This window comes from Dipodomys spectabilis, unplaced genomic scaffold, assembly GCF_019054845.1.
Source record: "Dipodomys spectabilis isolate Male_0828 unplaced genomic scaffold, ASM1905484v1 ptg000273l, whole genome shotgun sequence".
Taxonomy (NCBI): Eukaryota; Metazoa; Chordata; class Mammalia; order Rodentia; family Heteromyidae; genus Dipodomys; species Dipodomys spectabilis.
The window spans coordinates 7,705,163-7,726,215 of record NW_024870950.1 but is presented as its reverse complement, the minus strand read 5'-3'; the positions used below and the strand labels follow the sequence as shown (position 1 = coordinate 7,726,215).

Below are 21,053 nucleotides of genomic sequence, written 5' to 3'. Positions count from 1 at the left end.
AACGGGAGAAAAGCTTGGTAAATTATATGTATATATAGAATAGAACTTTTCAAGAAAAAATTCTAATTGTCTTTGTAGATTAAAAAACAACAACTAAACCGTCTCCAATAGCCCCCAAACCTTGCTGGCATCAATATCCCAGACAAGATTAAAATTATTTCCCAAGATGCACACCCTGTGGTCCAATTGATATTTTAATAACTTGATTACAAATTTCCCAGAAGTCTATTATTATCAGGAAACAGTCTGCAGTGTAGGTGAGGATTTTAGGGTGGGTTTTTTTTTTTTTTTTTTTTTGCAACGGAAACATTTGGCCCCCATGAACAGAATAGCAAAAAAACTCATTGACGTGTTCTTCCTCCACCCTCGCCTAATCCCAAAGTTAAAAAAAAAAAAAAAAGGAAAAACCTGTTTGGAAGAGGAGTGTTTTAGGTTTGCTTTTTCCTTTATAAGAGCCAGGCGGATTCACATGATCCAATTTTTAAATTATCTGCTATTTTCCACGCTGAGGAAATGTGGGCGATGTAGCATAATCAGAGGACTCTTTGAAAAAAGAAAAGGTATATATATGTATGTATGTATGTATATATATATATATATTCTTTCTCTCAAGGCTAGGGGACAAGGTAGAAAGTACTTTAATTAAAAAGCACCAATAACTTGGAGGGGGGGCGGTTTCGGAAATGGTTGGCTATTTTCTAATTAACAAATGAGTTGGACAATCCTCTGGCCAGCTCATTGCAGACCCTGCTATGACCACCCCCATCCCCCAAAGAAAAGGGTTGGTGTCGGTCCAGATGATAAAACTCCATTCCCCCCGACACCTGCCCTCCCCCTCCCCCCCCCCCCGCCAGTCGCCCGGCGTTTCTCTGGGGTCCCTCTCTCCCTCCCCGGCAAACATGTCGGCTCCCCAGGGCCGGTGTCCTCCCGTGCCCAGCGCGAGCGGGGCCGGCCGCCTCAAGCTCGCCGCCACCAGGTCGGTGCACACATCTCTTCCCTGCGCGGGGCCCCAGCGCGCCGTCGCCACCCGGCCTCCCTTCCTCCCGCCCTCCCCGCCGGCGGGGCCCAACTCCCGGCTCGGGATCAGCAGCAGCAGCAGCAAGCAGCAGCAGCAAGCAGCAGCAGCAGTAGCAGCAGCCATCCCCGGCCGCGGCGGCAGGAAGCGAAGCCCTTGTTGATGCTGTTCCTTGGCGCGCCTCTCCGCCCTCCGGCGGCCGCGGCCGCTCTTCCCAGTTCTGAATCTCCTCCCTCCGCGCCTGCGCAGTGGCGCGCGGGGGCGGGGCTCAGATTCCTGTCAGCGGCGGCGGCGGCGGCTGCGACCGTCAGTTTTCGCTGAGGAGAAGCCCGACACGGACCCGTTGGCTCTCCCCTCTTCCCCCACCTTCTCCCCGCCCTGAACCTCTCTCTCTCTCTCTTTCTCGCTCTCTCTCGGCTCGTCGGGACTTAGTCCCTGTGGAGTTGCCCTCCATCCACGCCGCCGTTTCGTCGGTCTTCGGCCCGGTGGAAGTCGCTGCCCTCGAGGAGGAGGAGGAGGAGGAGGAGGAGGAGGAGGCAGCGGCAGCCGCCCTCGCCTCGCCACCCCCGGTTCGGTGCCCGCGGTCCCGGAGAGGAGGTGCCGCCGCCACCGCCGCTCCCCCCCTCCCGCCGCCCTCGGGCCGGGCTGGGTCGAGCTGCGATGCCCTCGGACTTCATCTCTTTGCTCAGCGCGGACCTAGACCTGGAGTCGCCCAAGTCCCTGTACTCGCGAGGTGAGTCCGGTGGGGGGGGTGGGGGGGGCCGAGCCGGCTCCGGGAGACACCCCCCCCGTGTGTGTGTGTGAGGGGAGGGGGGGGGGTCCTCGTCCCGCGCCGGCCACCTCAGCACCCCGGAAGTCCTGGCTGGAGTTGGGGGGTCGCGCGGATGGTGGCGGCGCCGGCGGAGGAGTGGCGGCCCCTCCCCCGCGGAGGCGCCTGGGGAGGCCCCGGGTTCCGTCGGCGCCCCGGGGGTCTCTGCGGCACCGGGATGGGGGGGCGGGGTACGGAGTTGCAGCTCTGGGGCCGTTTCGACCTCTCTCTCCCCCCTCCCCCCTTCCCACTCCCACCCCCCCCCCCCAGTCCTCCGCGAGCTGCCCGCCCAGGCCTCCCCCCCGCGCCCCCCCCCCCCCCCCCGCCGTCCTCCCCAGCTCGGGGATCACCCTGGACTGGGCCCCGCGCCGGGGCCGCCGCGCTTACCCCCCGGCTCTGCTTCCCAGTAAAGTTGCTCCCCTTCTCCGATCCTCCCCACAGAGCTTCGAGGCGGGGAACGGGCTCCGGGGTCACCGTCATCCATTTTTTCCTCCCCTTTTCGGCTTGTTTGTGCGCCGTGGTTGTACCCAGCTCTTGCTCTGGGCCTAGTCCACTCCCTCCCCATGTCGGGACGGCCCCCCTCGACCCAGGCGTTCTTCCTTTCCTCGTCATCTTCTTGCTGGAAAGGGCCCGAATTTTCTTCTCTCTCTTTTTCTTTCTTCTTCTTTTTTTTTTTTTTTTTGCCACCTCCGTGGCATTCGAATAAACTTACTTCTCCCTCTCTTTTTACAAAGATTGGGGAGCTTTTTTTCTGGATTAGTTTTGTTCCTCATCTCTCTCCCTGGAGTGCCAGGTTCAGGCACAGACGCCGTCCTCTGAGAATTTTCTCTTCTTTGCCGTTCAAGGGCTCCTTGCAGAGAGGGGGCACTGGACAGAGATTCCCATTTAAAAACTCTTGCTGGCTAAGGCCTGCAGGGGATTCCCATCATCTAAAATATTAACTCTTTGAGGTGATCCCTACTGGGCTCAAATTCCTATACTTGACACAAGAATGTGTCAAAACAGGTTCTCTGTGTAAGGGGCATCTCACAAAAAATGCACTCACTGCATCGATCACCAGTTTTTACCCTGGCATAGGATAAGAGATGGAACTGGGTTAGCTCTTCATTTCATCTTAAAGATTAAGTATGTGACACTGTGAACCCCTTTCCTGAGAAATTTCAGCAATCCTCTTGTTTTTGGTTTTATGTATCTATTCAGTTGATTCTGTGCTCGAGCTTCACATTTAAATTTGAATTTAAGTGAATTAGAATGACATGGTTTACACAGGAAGGCACTGGACTTTATAGACTATTGAGTTTGTACACAGAGTCCTACTTAGTAACTGAAGCCATTGTCTGTTGCTCTAATGGCTTTAGTTGGCAGTCACCATCCGGTAGGATGTTTTTCAGATATTACCTGAAGTAGTCTGGAAATATCGTAGTTTTGAGCGTCAGGAGGAAGGATCACTATCAAGAGATGGTTCTTAGACTAGGACTAATGTAGTACAATTGGGTGCTAAAAATAAAGACACTAACACCATTTGAGCAGTAATCTTCAGATAATTTTCCATGAAACAAATACTTTATCAAAGTCTAAGTTTAGCCTGGAGAACAGTGTGGAAGCACTCGACCTTTTGCAGTGAATAAATTCACAAATATGGGCTTTAGCTCTCAAAAATACATGGTAGTTATGTAAGAGATGTATGCTATACTTGGCATTTTTTTCTTATTCAGCATAAAAAGTACTTAATGCTTTTTGTGTTTTTCAGATTCTCTGAAGTTACACCCATCACAGAATTTTCATAGAGCTGGACTATTGGAAGGTCAGCAAAGTGCATTTTAAAGCATATTGTGTTAGTATGCAAAGGTTTTCTTAGTTTATATTGGAAAGCTGGAAACTTTGCAGACTCACACAATGTAGTTTTTCCTAACGAGCCTGATCCTTCTTTTAGAGCAGCTAAATATTTCAGTGGATTTTGTTGCTGTGCTTGAAGTGCTTATTGGCTGTGGAATCTGCTTTGAAAAGGCTTGAAAAAAATTCTCAAAAATCATATAAAATTATGTGTTGGGTGTTCTACTTTAGAATTCCAGATCTTAATTCTATCTTTTTATATACAAACTAAATGTGCAAAGGCCCAGACATTAAGATGGATTAATAATTTTGATTGTGACACCAAACACATAGTTTGAAAATTTTGAATTTAAAAAATTCTGTGTATTTCAAAGTAAGTATATTATTTATGATAGCGTTGATATTACTACTATTGCACTATATTTAAGGATAAGAAAAGCCAAGTAACAAGACAATTAAGTTATGTGTAGAAAAAAGGGACTTAAGAAAGTTTTGAAAATGTTACTTTCTGTAAAATAAACAGCTGAAAATTATTATAGAAACTTTGTTTTTAGTAAACACTTTATTAAATACTCTTGTTTTTATAGATTTTGTAGATTTTATGTTTATCATCTTTGAATCTTATAATCATTGTATTGGGTAACAAGGATATTATAGAAATGAAAAAATAGGCTGAAATTAAAAGACTTTGAGGGGAAAAAAGGCCCACAGCAGCAGAAACAATGCTTTCTGTGTTTCAGTTAGTATTCCTTATCCAAAGCCAAGTTCTGTCACTATGAAATATATATATATATATATGTGTGTGTGTGTGTGCGTAACCAGTAACTTAGGCATTTTATGACCCACTTAAATAAGGCCGTAAGAATTCAAGTTTGACTTGGGTATAGGTTTTTCCTTCCTTAGAGGTACTCCAGTAAGCATTGTGGGGGGGAAAGTGGGTGTTATAATTGAGCTTTAGTTTGAATACCAATTTAGCAACATATTGGCTCTGACCTGGGGCAAGTGATTTTACTTCTCTAAACTTTAATATTGTTTCTATAGAAACAGATATTTCAAGTTTAGTTAGCTAGTGTATATTAAAATGCCTAATATAGGCAGTGTCTGGCTTAATAAACTTGCTTTTTTCCTTTCGAATCAGCTAAATTGTTTTGACAGTATAATTTAGAACATATAAAATACATTAGTATGAACAAAATTCAAAGTAGTTTTTTGTTTTGTTTTGTTTTTTGGTGCCAGTACTGAGGTTTGAAATCAGGGCTTCTTATTCTTGCCTTCTTTTTTGCTCACAGCTGACAGGTGCTCTACCACTTGAGCCATGTCTCCAGTTCTGAAACTTAAATATTCTTAAAACTATAGTCTGTAGAGAGAAAGGTTTCGAAATGTTTTTTGTGAAGCAGAAAATGTTTACTCTTCTTGGGGGGTGAGGGGAGTATTGGGTTTGAACTTAGGCCTTCCAGCTGCTGGGCTTGTTTGCTTATCTGGCTTTCTACCACTTGAGCCACATCTCCAGCCTGTCTTTTTAGTGATTATTTTATAGTCTTTTGGAATTTTCTGCCTAGGCTAGCATTGAACAATGATCCTCCAAAGCTCAGCCTCCTCAGTTACTAGGATTATAGGTGAGAGCCACCAATTTCTTTTTTTGTTTGTTTGTTTTTTTGGGTCCGGTCATGGGGCCTGAACTCTGGGCCTGGGCCCTCAGCGATTCAGCTCAAGGCTAGCACTCTACCACTTGAGCCACAGTGCCACTTCTGGCTTTTTTCTTTTTGCTTATGTGGTGCTGAGGAATCGGACCCAGGGCCTCAGGCATGCAAGGCATGCTCTTTACCACTGAGCCACCTTCCCAGCCCCAAGAGCCACCAATTTCTAGGTAGGTAGATAGGTGTGTGTGTTTGTGTGTATGCATCTGTACTGTTTTGGGGGCTTGAACTCAGCCTAGGTGCTAGCACGTCCCTGAACTTTTTTGCTCAAGACTAGTACCAGGACTGACAAAAAAAAAAAAAAAAGTCTCACGAACTTTCCTGCCAAGGGTTGGCTTTGAATATAGATCCTCAGATCTCAGCCTCCTGAGTAGGATTACAGACCTGAGCCACCAGCACCTGGCTCTAGCTGGGTTTTTAATTCCTGTTCTGTGTTGTAGAGTCATTTGTCCTGACCAATCCATTTCCTGGCTAACAAACAAGAGTGTCATAATCATGGAGCTTATCAAGCAGGAGAAAGAAATGAAAAAGGTGTTATTATTTAAAAAATTTTATTGAGTTATAGGAAAAGCATCTAATATGTATCTTTACATGTTTGTGCCTAAATCTACCTGTTAACAAATTTTTTGGTTTGGTTGAGAAGATACTTAACTATTTAAAACCGCCCTTATAAGATTGCATATAAAAAGCAATGTCTTTTTTTTTTGGGGGGGGGGGTTCGGTCATGGGGCCTGAACTCTGGGCCTGGGCGCTGTCCCTCAGCTCTTCAGCTCAAGGCTAGCGCTCTTCCACTTGAGCCACAGCGCCACTTCTGGCTTTTTTCTTTATGTGGTGTGAGGAATTGAACCCAGGGCCTCATGCATGCAAGGCAAGCACTCTACCACTGAGTCACCTTCCCAGCCAAAAAGCAATGTCTTAAGTGTGTCATGTTCTTTTCTTTATAAAATTATTATTTTTTTATATTTTGGTAGGATTGGGATTTGAACTTTGGGTCTTGTGTTTGCTGGGCTGGTGCTGTGCCACTTGAGCAACACCTCATACCATTTTTTTTTGTTGTTGATTGCTTATGAGATAAGGTCTCTTGAACCTTTCTGCCCAGATTGGCCTCAGACCTCAGTGCTCCTGTTCTCAATCTCTGGAGTAGCTAGGATTATATGTGTGAGCTGTTCCTTTTTGGTATTTTTGACACAGGTATGACAAAAAGTTATTTGGTTGTTTAATGAAGTATTTAATCTATGCCATCCCATTGTTATTTTTTAACCTCTAATTTAGACAGATAAAGAATACATAAAAATAGAATAAAATGTATTCCTCGTGCCTTTTTCTAGGCTTTAGAAATTACCAAGCTAGTTTCTTTTATTCTTTCATTCTCCTATGCTGGATTATTTAAAAACAAATATTGTATGTAACACTTCATGTATAAATAATTGTGCATTACTGTTTTAATATCTTTTGAAGGCTACAACAGGGTCCTTATGTAGCCCAGGCTGGCCTGGAACTTTGTGTGTAGGTCAGGCTGGCCTGGGATTCTCCTACATCTACATCTGCCTCCTCAGGGCTGGGATTGCCAGTATGTACCACTATATACTCAGTTCTTGTATTAATTTTCACAGTAATTCGATTTTATTCAAGAGTACATATTCGAACTTACTCAGTAAACTTTCTTGTGGCTCCCTTGCCCTTCTTTCAACAGTATGGCAAGAAGCTATTGCTTTCAGTATTTATATCCTGTAAAAACACGTAGTCCATTCTTTTAGACTCTTTTAACTCACTAATTTCCTATCTCAGCCTTTTGAGTGCTGGGATTCTAAATATGTTTCCACACCTTACTCTGTTTTCTGTTAATTTTGGTATGCTGTGAGGTAGGAGTGCTTCATTCTTTAGTGTGTAGATACTCTTCTGTCTCAGCACTTTTTGTTGAAATGACTATTGTTTTTCCATTGAATGGTCTTAGTGTTCTTGGTATTAATAAGTTGGGCATATATGTATGTGATAATTTCCAGACCCTCCCTTGGTTCTTTCATTTGTATGTCTAGCCTATCTTAGTATCTACCAGTTTTTAAATCGGGAATTATGAGCCTTCCAACTTTCTTTTTTTGCTGTTATAAGTGCCTCACCATGCAGTCTAGGCTGGCCTCAAATTTAGGATCCTTTCCTTATTCTCCAGAGTGCTGTATTACATGCCTGTATCTTCTTCCCACCTGTCTCAACCTTTCTCTTGTCATCTTCCATCTCCCACCAAGCTGATGATTAAATCCAAGGCCTAACTACTCTATCATTTGAGCTACACCTCCAGCTCTGGTGTGTTGAGATAGAGTCTCAAACTGCCCTAACTGGCCTCAGAATCAAGAGTTACCTACTTCTGGGATTATAGGCATGGGCCACATCACCTGGCTCAACTTTTTTGTTTTGTAAGATTGTATTGACTGTTTAGTGTTCTGGGAATAAATTAGAGAAGCAGTGTCACAATTTCTGCAAAGAACTTAGCTGTAACTTCCATAGTCATTGTGTTGAATCTGTAGGCTAATTTGAGCAGTTTCAATTTACATCACTTGTTTTGTTTTGTTTTGTGGTGATGCTCTCCCACTGAGCTATATCCTCAGCACTGGTACTGAGTTGTTTTGTCTATGAACATAGGATTTTTTCTCATTTTTTAGGTCTTAATTTCTTACAGTAATTGTTTTGGAGAGAATAGTTTTTAAGTTTTTAAGGTTTTTTTTAACTAAAGGTCTTAACATTTAGAAAAGCTCTTTTATTTAAATTTCAAGTTATAATATTCCCCTCTTTTTTTTCCGCTTTCTTTGGTTTCAGTTATCCAGGACTAGCTGCAGTCAGAAAATGTTAATATTTTGTCTTGATTATTGAGAGAGAGAGATCATAGTCACATATATTTTTTTTTCCTTTGTGCCATTTCTGGGGTTTGGACTAAAGGCCTGGGTGCTATCTCTGAGCTTTCTTGCTCAAGGCTAGTGCTGTGACCCTTGAGCCACAGCTTCACTTCTGGCTTTTTGGAGATGAGAGTGTCACAGAGGCTGGCTTCAAACTGATTCTCAGGGCTGGGAAGGTGGCTCAGTGGTAGAGCGCTTGCCTTGCATGCATGAGGCCCTGGGTTCCATTCCTCAGCACCATATAAGCAGAAAAAGCCGGAAGTGATGCTGTGGCTCAAGTGGTAGAGCGCTAGCCTTGAGCTAAAGAGCTGAGGGACAGCGCTCAGGCCCAGAGTTCAGGCCTTACCGACAAAAACAGACCAAAAAAACCCCATAAAAACAACTGTGATTCTCAGATCTCAACCTCCTGAGTAGCTAGAATTACAGGTGTGAGCCACCAGCACCCAGCTTACATAATAACTGTTATTACAGTACTTTTAAATTTTCAGCTTAGTTATTAGCAATTTAATATCTTTCTGTGCCTAATTTGTAAACTAAACTTAATCATAGGTATGTATGTATAGATAAGTAGAGTTGGATATTATCTTGTGGTATCTTTCAGCCATTCCCTGGCGGTCATGGAATATAACTACTACAGATAAGGGGAAACTAATATGTGCAAGCATTTAGACAAAGAAATCTAAATCATGCTAAGATAATATCTGTGAAATATTAGGAGTACTCATTGAAGTAGAGCTATGATAAAGCCTAAAGAACATCATTTATTAAAGTCAATTTTTAAAAAAAGAGTTACATTGATGGTGACCTCACTTATTTGCCTGGCACATTGCTTTGAATATTACAGGTTCTTAATACCTATTAAATAAACAAAAGAGGAAATACTGCATTCAGAAAAGAAGGGAGGTTGTTAAGTTTGAGATGATTGTGCTGCAATTATACACAGTCATGTAACAAGCTTCAATTGGAATAATAATTACACTAAAATGATCAGATGAAATATTAGGCTTTAAAGAATTGGGCACTGGTGGCTCATGCTTGTAATCCTAGCTACTCAGAAGTGGTTTGAAGTTAGCCTGAACAAAAAAGTCCCTGAGACTCTTATTTCCAATTAAGCACCAAAAAAGCTGGAAGTAGAGCTGTGGCTCAAGTGGTAGAGCACTAGCCTTGAGCCAAAAAAAAATTTAAAACTCAGGAACAGCACCCAGGCTCCCAAGTTTAAGCACTAGCGCACGCGCACTCACACACACCTGGAGTCATCAGCTCATATCTGTAATCCAAGCTATTGAGGATACTGAGATTTATTTATTTATTTATTTTTTGTTGGTCGTGGGGCCTGAACTCTGGGCCTGGGTGCTGTCCCTGAGTTCTTCAGCTCAAGGCTAGCGCTCTACCACTTGAACCACAGCACCACTTCTGGCCTTTTCTGCTTATGTGGTGCTGAGGAATCAAACCCAGGGCATCATGCATGCAAGGCAAGCACTCTACCACTGAGCCACCTTCCCAGCCTGAGGATACTGAGATTTTTAAGGAGTGTTGTTGGAAACCAGCACTCAGTTGCTACTTGTACACTAGTAGCATTATTTACAACTCTTAGAAGATGAAAGGATTGGGGAGATAAACTTGTGATAGAGTGCTTGCCTATGATGTGAGTCTCTTGAGTTTTATCCCCAGCACCAAAAGAAAAAGAAAGGCCAGACTTCATGTTGCATACCTGTCCTAGCACTGAGGAGGTTGAAGCATAAGGATTATGAGTTGGAGGTCAGCCAGGTTACATAACAAGACCCTGTCTTTTGGTGAGGGAAGGAGCAATCCAAATCTCCTTCAATAGATGATGGTTAAACAAAATACAATATGCATGAACAATAGAATATTATTCACCCTTAAAAAGGAATGAAATTTTGATACATTCTACTACATGAATGAACCTCAGAAACATAAAAATGAAATAAGCCAGACAGAAGCCATATTGGTTATGTTATACACCATTGTGAATGTATTTAATATCAATGAGCTTCTTTTAAGATGACAAAATGAATACATTTTCTGTATTTTGACCACATTATTATGATAAAAAAATTTTTTGTGTGTGTGCCAAAACCTGAGTTTTGAACTTGACTTGCTTGCTTGCTCTCTCAGTTTGTACTCTACCATTTGAGACAGGCCTTCTTCCTGACTTTATGTTGATTATTTTTGGTGGTGTCATCTCTCAGGCTTTTTCTGCTGGCTTTTAGCTTTGATCCTCCAGATCTCAGTCTCCTGAATAGCCCAGGATTATAGGTGTGACCCACTAGTGCCCAGCTCATGTTAAAATTTTAAGAGTGAGGGCTGGGAAGTTGGCTCAGGCCCTGGGTTCGAGTCCTTAGCACCATACAAGCAGAAAAAAGCTGGAAGTGGCGCTGTGGCTCAAGTGGTAGGGCACTAGCCTTGAGCTGAAGAGCTGATAAACTAAATTTCAGTAAGTTAGAATACAGATGACTGAAAAATTAGTGATTTAGACATATTAGCCTCATTTAGATTAATATGTATGGTCATTCCCTTATGTTGATTTATAGAAAGCAAATATTTATATTTAATAGTAGCAAGAGAATTACAGTTTTCCAGTAAATACCACAGATTTCAGAGGCAGAAAGAACTACACTGGTAAAGTGAGACTTAATTCTGTATCTACAGATGCTATAAACTCTGCTAAATCTCAAAAGGTATTCTTGTATTTGTATTATTAATTAGACATTGCTAGGGGTTAATGAGGACCCTAGATAACTGCTAGTTAAATATAGGTATAATTAAATTCATTGAAGGATTTGGTTAGTAGGTACAATTTGGTAGTTTAATATTTGCTTTATGTGAAGTATAAAAAGTACATAATTTACATGAGATAGTGAAGTAATTATATATGAAAGTTGATATGAAATAACTTACAATAATTTTTTAATGCATTGAGGCTGTCATATAATTTGCTATGTTACCCTAAGCTGGCCTCAAACTCAGAATCAAGTGCTAGGATTAAAGGTGTGTGCCACTATGCCCAGCATATATAAAATAAGATTTTACATTATGCTAGTATTTTTTTTTTTTTTGGGTCCGGTCGTGGGGCCTGAACTCTGGGCCTGGGCGCTGTCCCTCAGCTCTTCAGCTCAAGGCTAGCACTCTACTACTTGAGCCACAGTGCCACTTCCGGCTTTTTTCTTATGTGGTGCTGAGGAATCGAACCCAGGGCCTCGAGCATGCAAGGCAAGTGCTCTACCACTGAGCCACCTTCCCAGCCCTATGCTAGTATTTTTAAATATTATTTGAAACAGGGACCAAAAACTTCCTGCCACAATACAGGACATGAAGAGACAGAGAGGCTAATTTCTAGCCTATCCAGCCAGTGGGGCTTGAGTGACAGAAAGCTCAAACCCTAGTATAAGTGAAGGAAGAAAAGAAACAAGCTAGCAAGATAATGGAGAGTAGGCCCTGGCAGTCAACTGTTTCAGAAGTGAGAAATAATTCAGTTAGAAATTTATTAGTAACAATAATTTATAGTGTTGTGAACACAAGCCACATAGTTGGGTGAGTAATAAATGTGAATAGAGAAAGTACAGGCAGACAGTGAAGTCAACTTTCATTGTGCTAAGGGTATTTATGAATCATTGGTGTCCAGCTTACTCTTCCACTTCCATGGGTGTGCTGGGGCTTGAACTCAGGGCCTGGGTGGCTTTCCCTGAGCTTTTGTGATCAAGGCTAGCACTTTACCACTTGAACCACAGCTCCACTTTCAGCTTTTTGGAGATAAGAGTCTCATGGACTTTTCTACCTAGGCTGGCTTTGAACCACAACCCTCAGATCTCAGACTCCTATGTGGCTACAGATTATACACATGAACCACCAGCTCATGGCGCTTTTCATTATTTTTAAAGTATGTTTGTTTGCTTGTTTTTTTTTTTGCCAGTCTTGGAACTTGAATTCAGGGCCTGGGCACTGTCCCTGAGTTTCTTTTGCTCAAGTCTAGCACTCCACCTCTTGAGCCACAGAGCCACTTCTGGCCTTTTCTATTTATGTGGTACTGAGGAATCAAAACCAGGGCTTCATGAATGCTAGGCAAACACTCTACCACTCAGCCACATTCCCAGCCTGTGTGTTTGTTTTTGATTCTGATATAAAACAAGGCAGTATAAGCAGGGAAGAACATGAAATAAAAAAGATTAATGGAAAATAACCTTAAGGATAAGATAAAGTATGAGTTTGTGTCCTAAAGAACTCTTTACTCGGGCTGGGAAGGTGGCTCAGTGGTAGAGCGCTTGCCTTGCATGCCTGAGGCCCTGGGTTCGATTCCTCAGCACCACATAAGCAAAAAGAAAAAAGCCGGAAGTGGCGTTGTGGCTCAAATGGTAGAGCGCTAGCCTTGAGCTGAAGAGCTGAGGGACAGCGCCCAGGCCCAGAGTTCAGGCCCCACGACCGGACCCAAAAAAAAAAAAAAAAAAAAGAACTCTTTACTCTGCCTATGTTGTTTCCCTATCGTATGCATCCATTTAATCATGCCCTGAATAACCCTAACCATTCATCTTCAGTAGTCCTAAACTACTGTTTTTAGGGTTCCATGGAGAAAATAACATGTAGTCTAATATCCTGTGAATTCAGGACCTTCCCATAGCAGCTCAAGAGCTCTTTTTAAAGATGTATTTCTTGTCAGCTTTACCTCACAATGAACCTCTTAAAGCTACTCCTTTGTATCTATCATTCTTGGCAAATAACAATTTATTTCAACAAAGAAAATGGACTATAGGTCGTGAATTTTCCGTATTTCCTTATCCGTATCTCTGCCCCTTCAGGCTCAAGAGAAAGAAGAAACATTCCTGGATATTAGATACCCCGTTTCTTCCTGGGTTCCAAAACTTCCTATTTCTTATTCCTGTCTATTGACTACAGTCCCTTTACCTTGTAAGAAATTCCTATTGCTGTTAGCATGTCTTCTTAGTTTCCTCCCTTGGCTTCTTTACATATTGTGCATCATGTGAGTTAAATTATACAAAATGTAGCCTTTTGTGTCTTGCTTCTTTCAGTATTTTGTTTTCCTTATTTTTTTGCTGTGCTGGGGATTAAATACAGGGTCACACACATGCCTAGGCAGGAACTGTACCACCAAGTTAGAAACCTATCCTACAATAAAGTCTTTTAGGTTTACCCATTTTGTGGCATTTATTAGTATTTAGTTTCTTTTTCTGGGTAAATACTATTCTGTTTTATGAACATCATGGTTTACTGTTCAGTTTACTATTCATGTATTAATAGGTATTTTGGTTTCTACATTTTGGCTAATGTAGATAGTGTTGCTGTTTATGAAATACGCAGTACTTGTATAAGAGTATCAAATTTTAATTAATTTGACTATAAGATTGGAGCTTTTTTTTTTTTCCCAAGAAATTAGTCTTTAGCCAGGTGCCCTGGCTCACACCTGTAATCCTAACTACTCAGGAGGTTGAGATCTGAAGATCTCGGTTCAAAGCTAGCCTGGGCAGGAGAGTCCCTGAGACTCTCATCTCCAGTTAATCACCAAAAAGCCAGAAGTGGAGCTGTAGCTCAAGTGGTAGAGCACTAGTCTTGAGCAAAAAAGCTTAATGATAGTACCCAGGCCCTGAGTTCAATCCCCAGGACTGGTGGGAGTAAAAAAAAAAAAAGGAAGTTTTTTTTTTCTTCTTGGCATCACAGCCTTATTTTCATTGTCTGGAAGATCAGGTATTTGCCAACCTTTGACTATTATAAGCTTGTCTCTCTCTTTCATACTTTTCTTTCTTTCTTTCTCTCTCTCTCTCTTTCTTTTCTTTTCTTTAATTTTCTTTTCTTTTCTTTCTTTCTTATTAAATTGCCTCTAAGGGCCAAAGTGTGTATAGTCCAGAAAGATGAAACCACTCACTGTTCCAATCTTTAATAAGCTCTTGAAGTTTTGCCAGGAATATATTCTTTTTTTTTTTTTTTTTTTTTGTCGGTCGTGGGGCTTGAACTCTGGGTCTGGGCGCTGTCCCTCAGCTCTTCAGCTCAAGGCAAGTGCTCTACCACTTGAGCTACAGCGCCACTTCCGGTTTTCTGGTGGTTTATTGGAGATAGGAGTCTCACCGTCTCTCCTGCCCGGGCTGGCTTTGAACTGCAATCCTCAGATCTCAGCCTCCTGAGTAACTAGGATTACAGGCGTGAGCCACCAGGGCCCGGCTGCCAGGAATATATTCTTGTCCTCTCTTCCTCTTGTTCCTTCAGCCTTGTAACCTAGTGTTGGTATTGTAAACTTAGGCTCCTGCAGGAGACGATATAATGCACATCACTTGATATTGGCTGAATAGTACCTTTTGTAACTGGAGAACTCTAAAGTAGGCAGGGTGCCCCAGCTTTTCTTCTGAGAATATAGATTTTGTGTTGCCAGATCTTGTGGTTTGTCAGGAGAAGCCCACAGTTTGGATTTTCATGTAAAATGTTATTGTTCAATGTTGACAACAAATTCAAAATGTCTTTAAAACACTACAGGTATTTGCTGTAAGGAACCCTTCTGTAGTCTAGATATGTACAGGAAGCTCAAGTCCTGTGGAAAGAAAAGCTGTGTATTTTGAGGTGAAATTAAAGTCATCTTGAAATGAGCATGGAACTGCCCTCAGAATAAAAGACATAGAATCCAGTCAGTATCCTAGTAACATTTCATTATTGCATACCCTTTTCAGGGCAGAATTATGGCTTTCATTTGTTATTAGAAGCTCCAACTAATATAGTAGTATTAGTTTTAGATGTGTTGTACACATTACTAGCACATACTACTCTATAAGTTGATATAAACACTTGTACAAATGAGACAACTAAGTGTTCCTTTTAACTTTCCCAAGGTTATGTAAGAAAAAGTAAGAGTCATAATGAAAGCTTGATTCTGTCTTTGATCTTTCATTATAATATGCTAGCTGCTTCTTACTTATCACAAACAATATTGGAATACACTAGTGCTCTTCCCTTATCTGCAAAGGGTACATTCTAAGAATCCCATTGGAAGCCTGAACTTAGCAACAGGGCTAAGTCTTACCACTGTGGTTTTTCATATATGTACATCTTCATGATACAGTTTCTAAACTCAGTTCAGGAAGAGATTATCAACAATAGCTAGAAATAAAGTAGAATAATTATAACTATATTGTAATAACATTGCAACACTATCTTTCCCTTAGGGGCCATTATTAAGTAACATAAGGGTTACTCAGCTTTCCTAGTAGCTGGGAGTATAGACACATGACACAGCTAGGGCTTGACTGTTTTGTTTTGTTTTGTTTTTAGTTAAATCTCTTCTGTATGATCTTTTTGTGTGTTCACACTGATCCTATTGTTTGAACTCAGAGCCTGAGTACTATTCTTGAGCTTTTATTTATTTATTTATTATTTTGCCAGTCCTGGGGCCTGAACTCAGGGCTAGGCACTGTCCTTGAGCTTCTTTTGCTCAAGGCTAGCACTCTACAACTTGAGCCATAGCACTTCCAGCTTTTTCTGTTTAGGTGGTACTGAGGAATCAAACCCAGGGCTTCATGCATGCTAGGCAAGCACCATTAAGCTACATTCCCAGCCTCTCCTTGAGCTTTGTTGTTGTTGTTCAAGGCTAGAACTCTACCACTTTGAGCTACAGTTCCACTTCCAGCGTTTTAGTGGCCAGTTGGAGATAAGAGTTTCATATACTTTCCTGCCTAGACTGGCTTACAATCATTATCCTTAGATATCAGTATCCTGATTTGTTAGGATTATAATAGACATGAGTCTCTGGCACCCATCATCTTGACTCTAAACATTTTTTAAAATGACTATGCTGTAAAATATATACAATTTCTTATTTCACTTAATAAGTCTTTTATATGGCCCAGGCTTCTTAAGAAAATCCTTTCCTTCCTATGGGAAGAGTTTATTGATTAGTAATTTCCTTCCCCTCCTTTCTCCTTCTTTTTTTTTCCCCCTCCTTCCCTCCCTCCCTCCCTCCCTCCCTCCCTCCCTTCCTCCTTCCAATGTTTCCTGCTTGTTAGGCAAGTGATCTACCACTTGAGTCACATTCTAATCCTTTTTGTTTTAGGCTATTTTTCAGGTAGGGGATGTGCTTTTGTCTGGGCCTGACCCTCTGTCCCTCTGTCCCCCCCCCACCCCTCTCTCTCTTCCTCTATCCTTCTCTGTCTCTCTCCCTCTCTCTCTTCCACCTAGCTTTTTTCCTGGTTCTTTTGCCATTCTGATCCTTCTCCCTCTTCTCTTACATGACCTGTCCCATGGAATGTGTTTTCTTGTTCATTCATGCACTCATCAAGTGAATGCCATATTTATGTAAACCACTGTACTGTTGAGTGAGTAGACAGTGTGAAACTGACCCAGCTACCATCCTCATGATGTATACAGCTAATAAGAAATAAAGGGAGCTGGGAAGGTGGCTCAGTGGTAGAGCGCTTGCCTTGCATGTATGCGGCCCTAGGTTCGATTCCTCAGCACCACATAAGCAGAAAAAGCTGGAAGTGGTGCTGTGGCTCAAGTGGTAGAATGCTAGCCTTGAGCTGAAGAGTTGAGGGATAGCGCCTAGGCCCAGAGTTCAGGCCCCATGACATGCAAAAAAAAAAAAAAAAAAATACAGGAGGCAATTATTGAACAATATGTGATATTCTGGTGAGGGTAATACATAGGAGAGATATCTAAATAATATTGAAATGGTCAGGGAAAGCATAGCGTCAAGTAACAAAGGGACTGTGGGTAGGTCAGTTTTTAAGATAAAAACAATAGCATTTACAGAAAAATAGAGGAGAAGCCTGTGATCTAGAATTGATGCAATAGAGCTCAGAGTCTGAGAAAGTCAAGCTGCCTGAACTTCACAAGGCAAAATAGTGGACTGGAAGGAGGTAAATAGAGCTTTATATCTGCAGAGAGTTTCCTTGGATGCCAATTGAGTGCTTAATATTTGTTGCATGTATGTGGAATAACTGAGAACTTCGCAGATTCCCATATTTCCTTTTACTTCTGCATTCTGTCATGGAAAGTGGCTCTACCTTCTATCAATTCCTAAGTAAGAATTCCTATGAATTAGTTGGAAATCTTTATTTCCCTCCCTGTCCCCCTGCTGCAGCCAGTCATCTAATTCAATTCATCTACTTCCTAAACATTTCATTTATTTATTTACTTATTATTATTAGTCATGGGGCTTGAACTCCGGGCCTAGGCACTGTCCCTCAGCCCTTCAGCTCAAGGAGAGTGCTCTACCACTTGAACCACAGTGCCACATTAGGTTTTCTCAGGGTTAATTGGAGATAAGAGTCTCACGGGGACTTTCCTCCCCGGGCTGGCATTGAACCTCGATTCTCAGATCTCAACCTCCTAAGTAGCTAGGATTACAGGTGTGAGCCACTGGTGCCCACCTCTTCCTAAACATTTTTACATTCATGTCCTTTTCATTACTCTAACTGCTACTACCTTGGTTCAGGAATCCATTCTTCCTTTCTGTAGACTCTTACAAATTTTTTTTTTTTTTTTTTTTTTTGGGGTTCGGTTGTGGGGCCTGAACTCTGGGCCTGCACACTGTCCCTCAGCTCTTCAGCTCAAGGCTAGCACTCTACCACTTGAGCCACAGTGCCACTTCCGGCTTTTTCTTTTTGCTTATGTGGTGCTGAGGAATCGAACCCAGGGCCTGCTCATGCATGCAAGGCAAGCGCTCTACCACTGAGCCACCTTCCCAGCCCCCACAAAAATTTTTTCTTACTTTCATTTTATGATTATTTCACATATATGTGATAGGATAAGCTTCCTCATATATAGCTGATGATCTTGTAATTTATTTGCTTCAAAACCCTCAATATCCTTTATTTCTTTATTTGTTTTTGTGATAAAATTTTTCTTAGCCTGATACATAAGACTTTTTTTTTTGGGTCCAGTCGTGGGGCCTGAACTCTGGGCCTGGGCACTGTCCCTCAGCTCTTCAGCTCAAGGCTAGTGCTCTACCACTTGCGCCACAGCGCCACTTCCAGCTTTTTTCTTTTTGCTTATGTGATGATGAGGAATCCAACCCAGGGCCTCAGGCATGCAAAGCAAGCGCTCTACCACTGAACCACCTTCCCAGCCCCCATAAGGCATTTCTTAACCTGACTTCTTTCTCCTTTAGTAAGAGCCACATTATTTACTCCTTGTAATTCCTGTGTTTTAAGGAGTTAATAGAATTACTTGATTAACAAAAGAGAGAAAGAAATACCTGAAATAAAGATTTTTCTTCTCTGCTTTTTATAGCTTCTCTGTTTCCCTAAGTCTATATGTTAAGTATCTTTTTCAATGTTCAAGATTGCTTTCAGGTGTCATCCTCTGAAGTCTTCCTGTGATTCTTCTCAGATAATGCTAAGGAGTCCCTCCTTTCCACTTGCATAGCACAGGACACTTTTATTAAAGTTCATACTTTTATTATTATTTTATTTAGCTATAAAGAATGAAATTATGTCACTTGCAGGAAAATGAGTAGAACTAGAGATCATCATGTTAAGTAAAATAAGCAGACTCATAAAGACCTCATGTGTGGAATCTAGAGCTTAAAAAAAACCGACATAGATGGGAAACCATTGGGAGATGTATGTCTTTGGTTTTCTTGATGTTAACTACTTTGACGGGTGAGATGGATGTCATCATTGTTTTGATTTATGTCATTGCTTTTTATGTCATAGTGTTCTTTATAATGAAAGAATCCAGTATAGAATTACCTATCCTTTTCTTCAATCTTGAGTTTGTTCAATGGTCTTTCCTGGACATTTCTGCTTGCTATAGTCTGAATATTTGTTTCCACAGAATTCCTGTCATTGTCATATATTAGTGAGATTTGGTGGGAGCCTTTGGAAGCTACTTGGATAATTAGGATTCTCTTATGAATGGATTCATCCATCCATAGATTAATGGATTAATGTATTCTCATGGAAGTGGCTTGGTTACAGAAGCAGCTAGCTCTCTCTGACTTCCTTGCCCAGTTTTACCATGTAATGGCCTGCAGAATGAATCTTGGGTCTCTGTGGGGTACCAACTAGCAAAAAGGCTCTCATCCAGCTTTGGCTTTCATCCTTAGAACTATAGTTGCCAGTTTTCAGAACTGGAAGAAATAAATTTCTTGATGAAGTCTTGACTATTCTCATACAAAAAAAAAACTGAGTAAAATGATTTTAATATTTTTGAAAATTATAAACCAGTTTACTAGACTGTCTCAGTTAAGAGTTCCATCCAGGGGCTGGGAAGGTGGCTCAGTGGTAGAGTGCTTGCCTTGCAAGCCAGAGGCCCTGGGTTCGATTCCTCAGCACCACATAAGCAAAAAGAAAAAAAGCCAGAGGTGGCGCTGTGGCTCAAGTGGTAGAGTGCTGGCCTTGAGCTGAAGAGCTGAGGGACAGCGCCCAGGCCCAGAGTTCAGGCCCCATGACCGGACCCCCCCAAAAAAAAAGAGTTGCATCCAAATATGTGTCTTTAGCAGGAAAGATACAGAAAAGTTTCATTCTTTTTTTATCCTATCAAGTGGCTTTATAATTTTAATTTGTGTCATTACTAAAGATATTCACTTTGATCATTTGATTAGGTACTATCTGTCATAGTCCTTTTTGCCCTGTTTCTCCTTTGGAGTAACTTTTATGAAGTTGTGCTTTGAAACTAGATGTCTTGCTTTTTATCAAACTTTAAACTTATTCATTGTTTTATTTTGATATGGATTAACATATTTTTATTAGATCATAATGTTGTTTTTATTTATTTAAAATTGTCTCTTATTTGGTCCATGAAAACTTGTTTCAAGGTGACTTCTGTGTCCTATGATCTTTTAGTTCTTCCTACCTTTTTAATTTTATATATTGTTTATGTGGTACCAAGGAATTGAACCTAGGGCTTCATGCATGCTAGTCAAGCACTCTACCACTAAACCACATTCCCTGACCCATCTTCTTACATTTTAAAAGTAAGACATTCCAGGGTCATTTTGTCCTCTTCTGTTCTCAGGTCTATTTCTCTATAAAGCTTACATTACTTTTAGTTGAAAGTTTTATTTAGAAACCAAAATCTGAAGCTAAGTGTTGATAGGTCATGCCTCTAATCCTAGCTACTCAACTGGCTGAGATCTAAGGATCAAAGTTTGAAGCCAACCTGGGCAGAAAAATCTAAGAAACTCTCCATTTAACAAGTAAACACCGGATTGAAGGGTGTGGCTCAGGTGGTAGAACACCAGCCCTGAGTGAAAAAGCTGAGTGAGAGTAGGGCCTAAGTTCATGCCCTAATGCCCTTCCCCCGAAAAAGATAAAAGTATTCTATAGTAGGGTCTCCCACTGAACCTGTTGTGCTAGGGTCTTAGTACTTGTACCCTTCCCCAAAAAGTCTTCCACTGCAGGGTAAAAGTCTTCAATAGTTTCCATGGTAGGATCTCCCACTGAACCTACTATGTCAAGGGTCTATCAGTATGTATAAGCCAGAAGTATTTGTTTAATGAGCTTGATGTGCCAGCATTTGGTATAAACATTTTAATGTGACAACAGTTTTACCTCTATCTTATTTTTTGTGCCAGTACTAGGGCTTGACCTCAGGGCATTGATTTTTTTTTTGCTTAGCTTTTTCACTATTTGAGTCACAAGTCCTCTTTTGGCTTTTTGTTGGTTAATTAAAGATAAGTGGCTCTTGGATTTGTCCAGGCTGGCTTTGAACCGAGATCCTCAGCTCTCAGCCTTCTGAGTAGGATTTCAGGTATGAGTTACTGACTCCTGTCTCTATTTTCCTTTTGATCCATTTTTTCTTTATTAATATGAAGTGACCTTTTTCTTTCTAATTTTATTTATTTATTTTTTGGGTCT

The 21,053-nt window shown here is 41.5% G+C and overlaps 1 protein-coding gene across 6 annotated transcripts in view; it reads left to right on the top strand.

Moving 5' to 3' along the window:
* The first annotated feature begins 1,312 nt into the window (after positions 1-1,312).
* The window catches only part of Nfat5 (nuclear factor of activated T cells 5), an 84,703-nt gene continuing 64,962 nt past the window's right edge, over positions 1,313-21,053 (top strand). For 4 of the 6 annotated variants that reach the window (XM_042700948.1, XM_042700945.1, XM_042700942.1 and 1 more), the window contains exons 1-2: positions 1,313-1,748; positions 3,574-3,627. In XM_042700948.1, the coding sequence (XP_042556882.1) occupies positions 1,676-1,748; positions 3,574-3,627 (127 nt within the window). In that variant the 5' untranslated portion in view covers positions 1,313-1,675. The remainder of the gene's footprint in view (positions 1,749-3,573; positions 3,628-21,053) is intronic. The other 2 variants (XM_042700944.1, XM_042700943.1) reach the window with 1 other exon arrangement.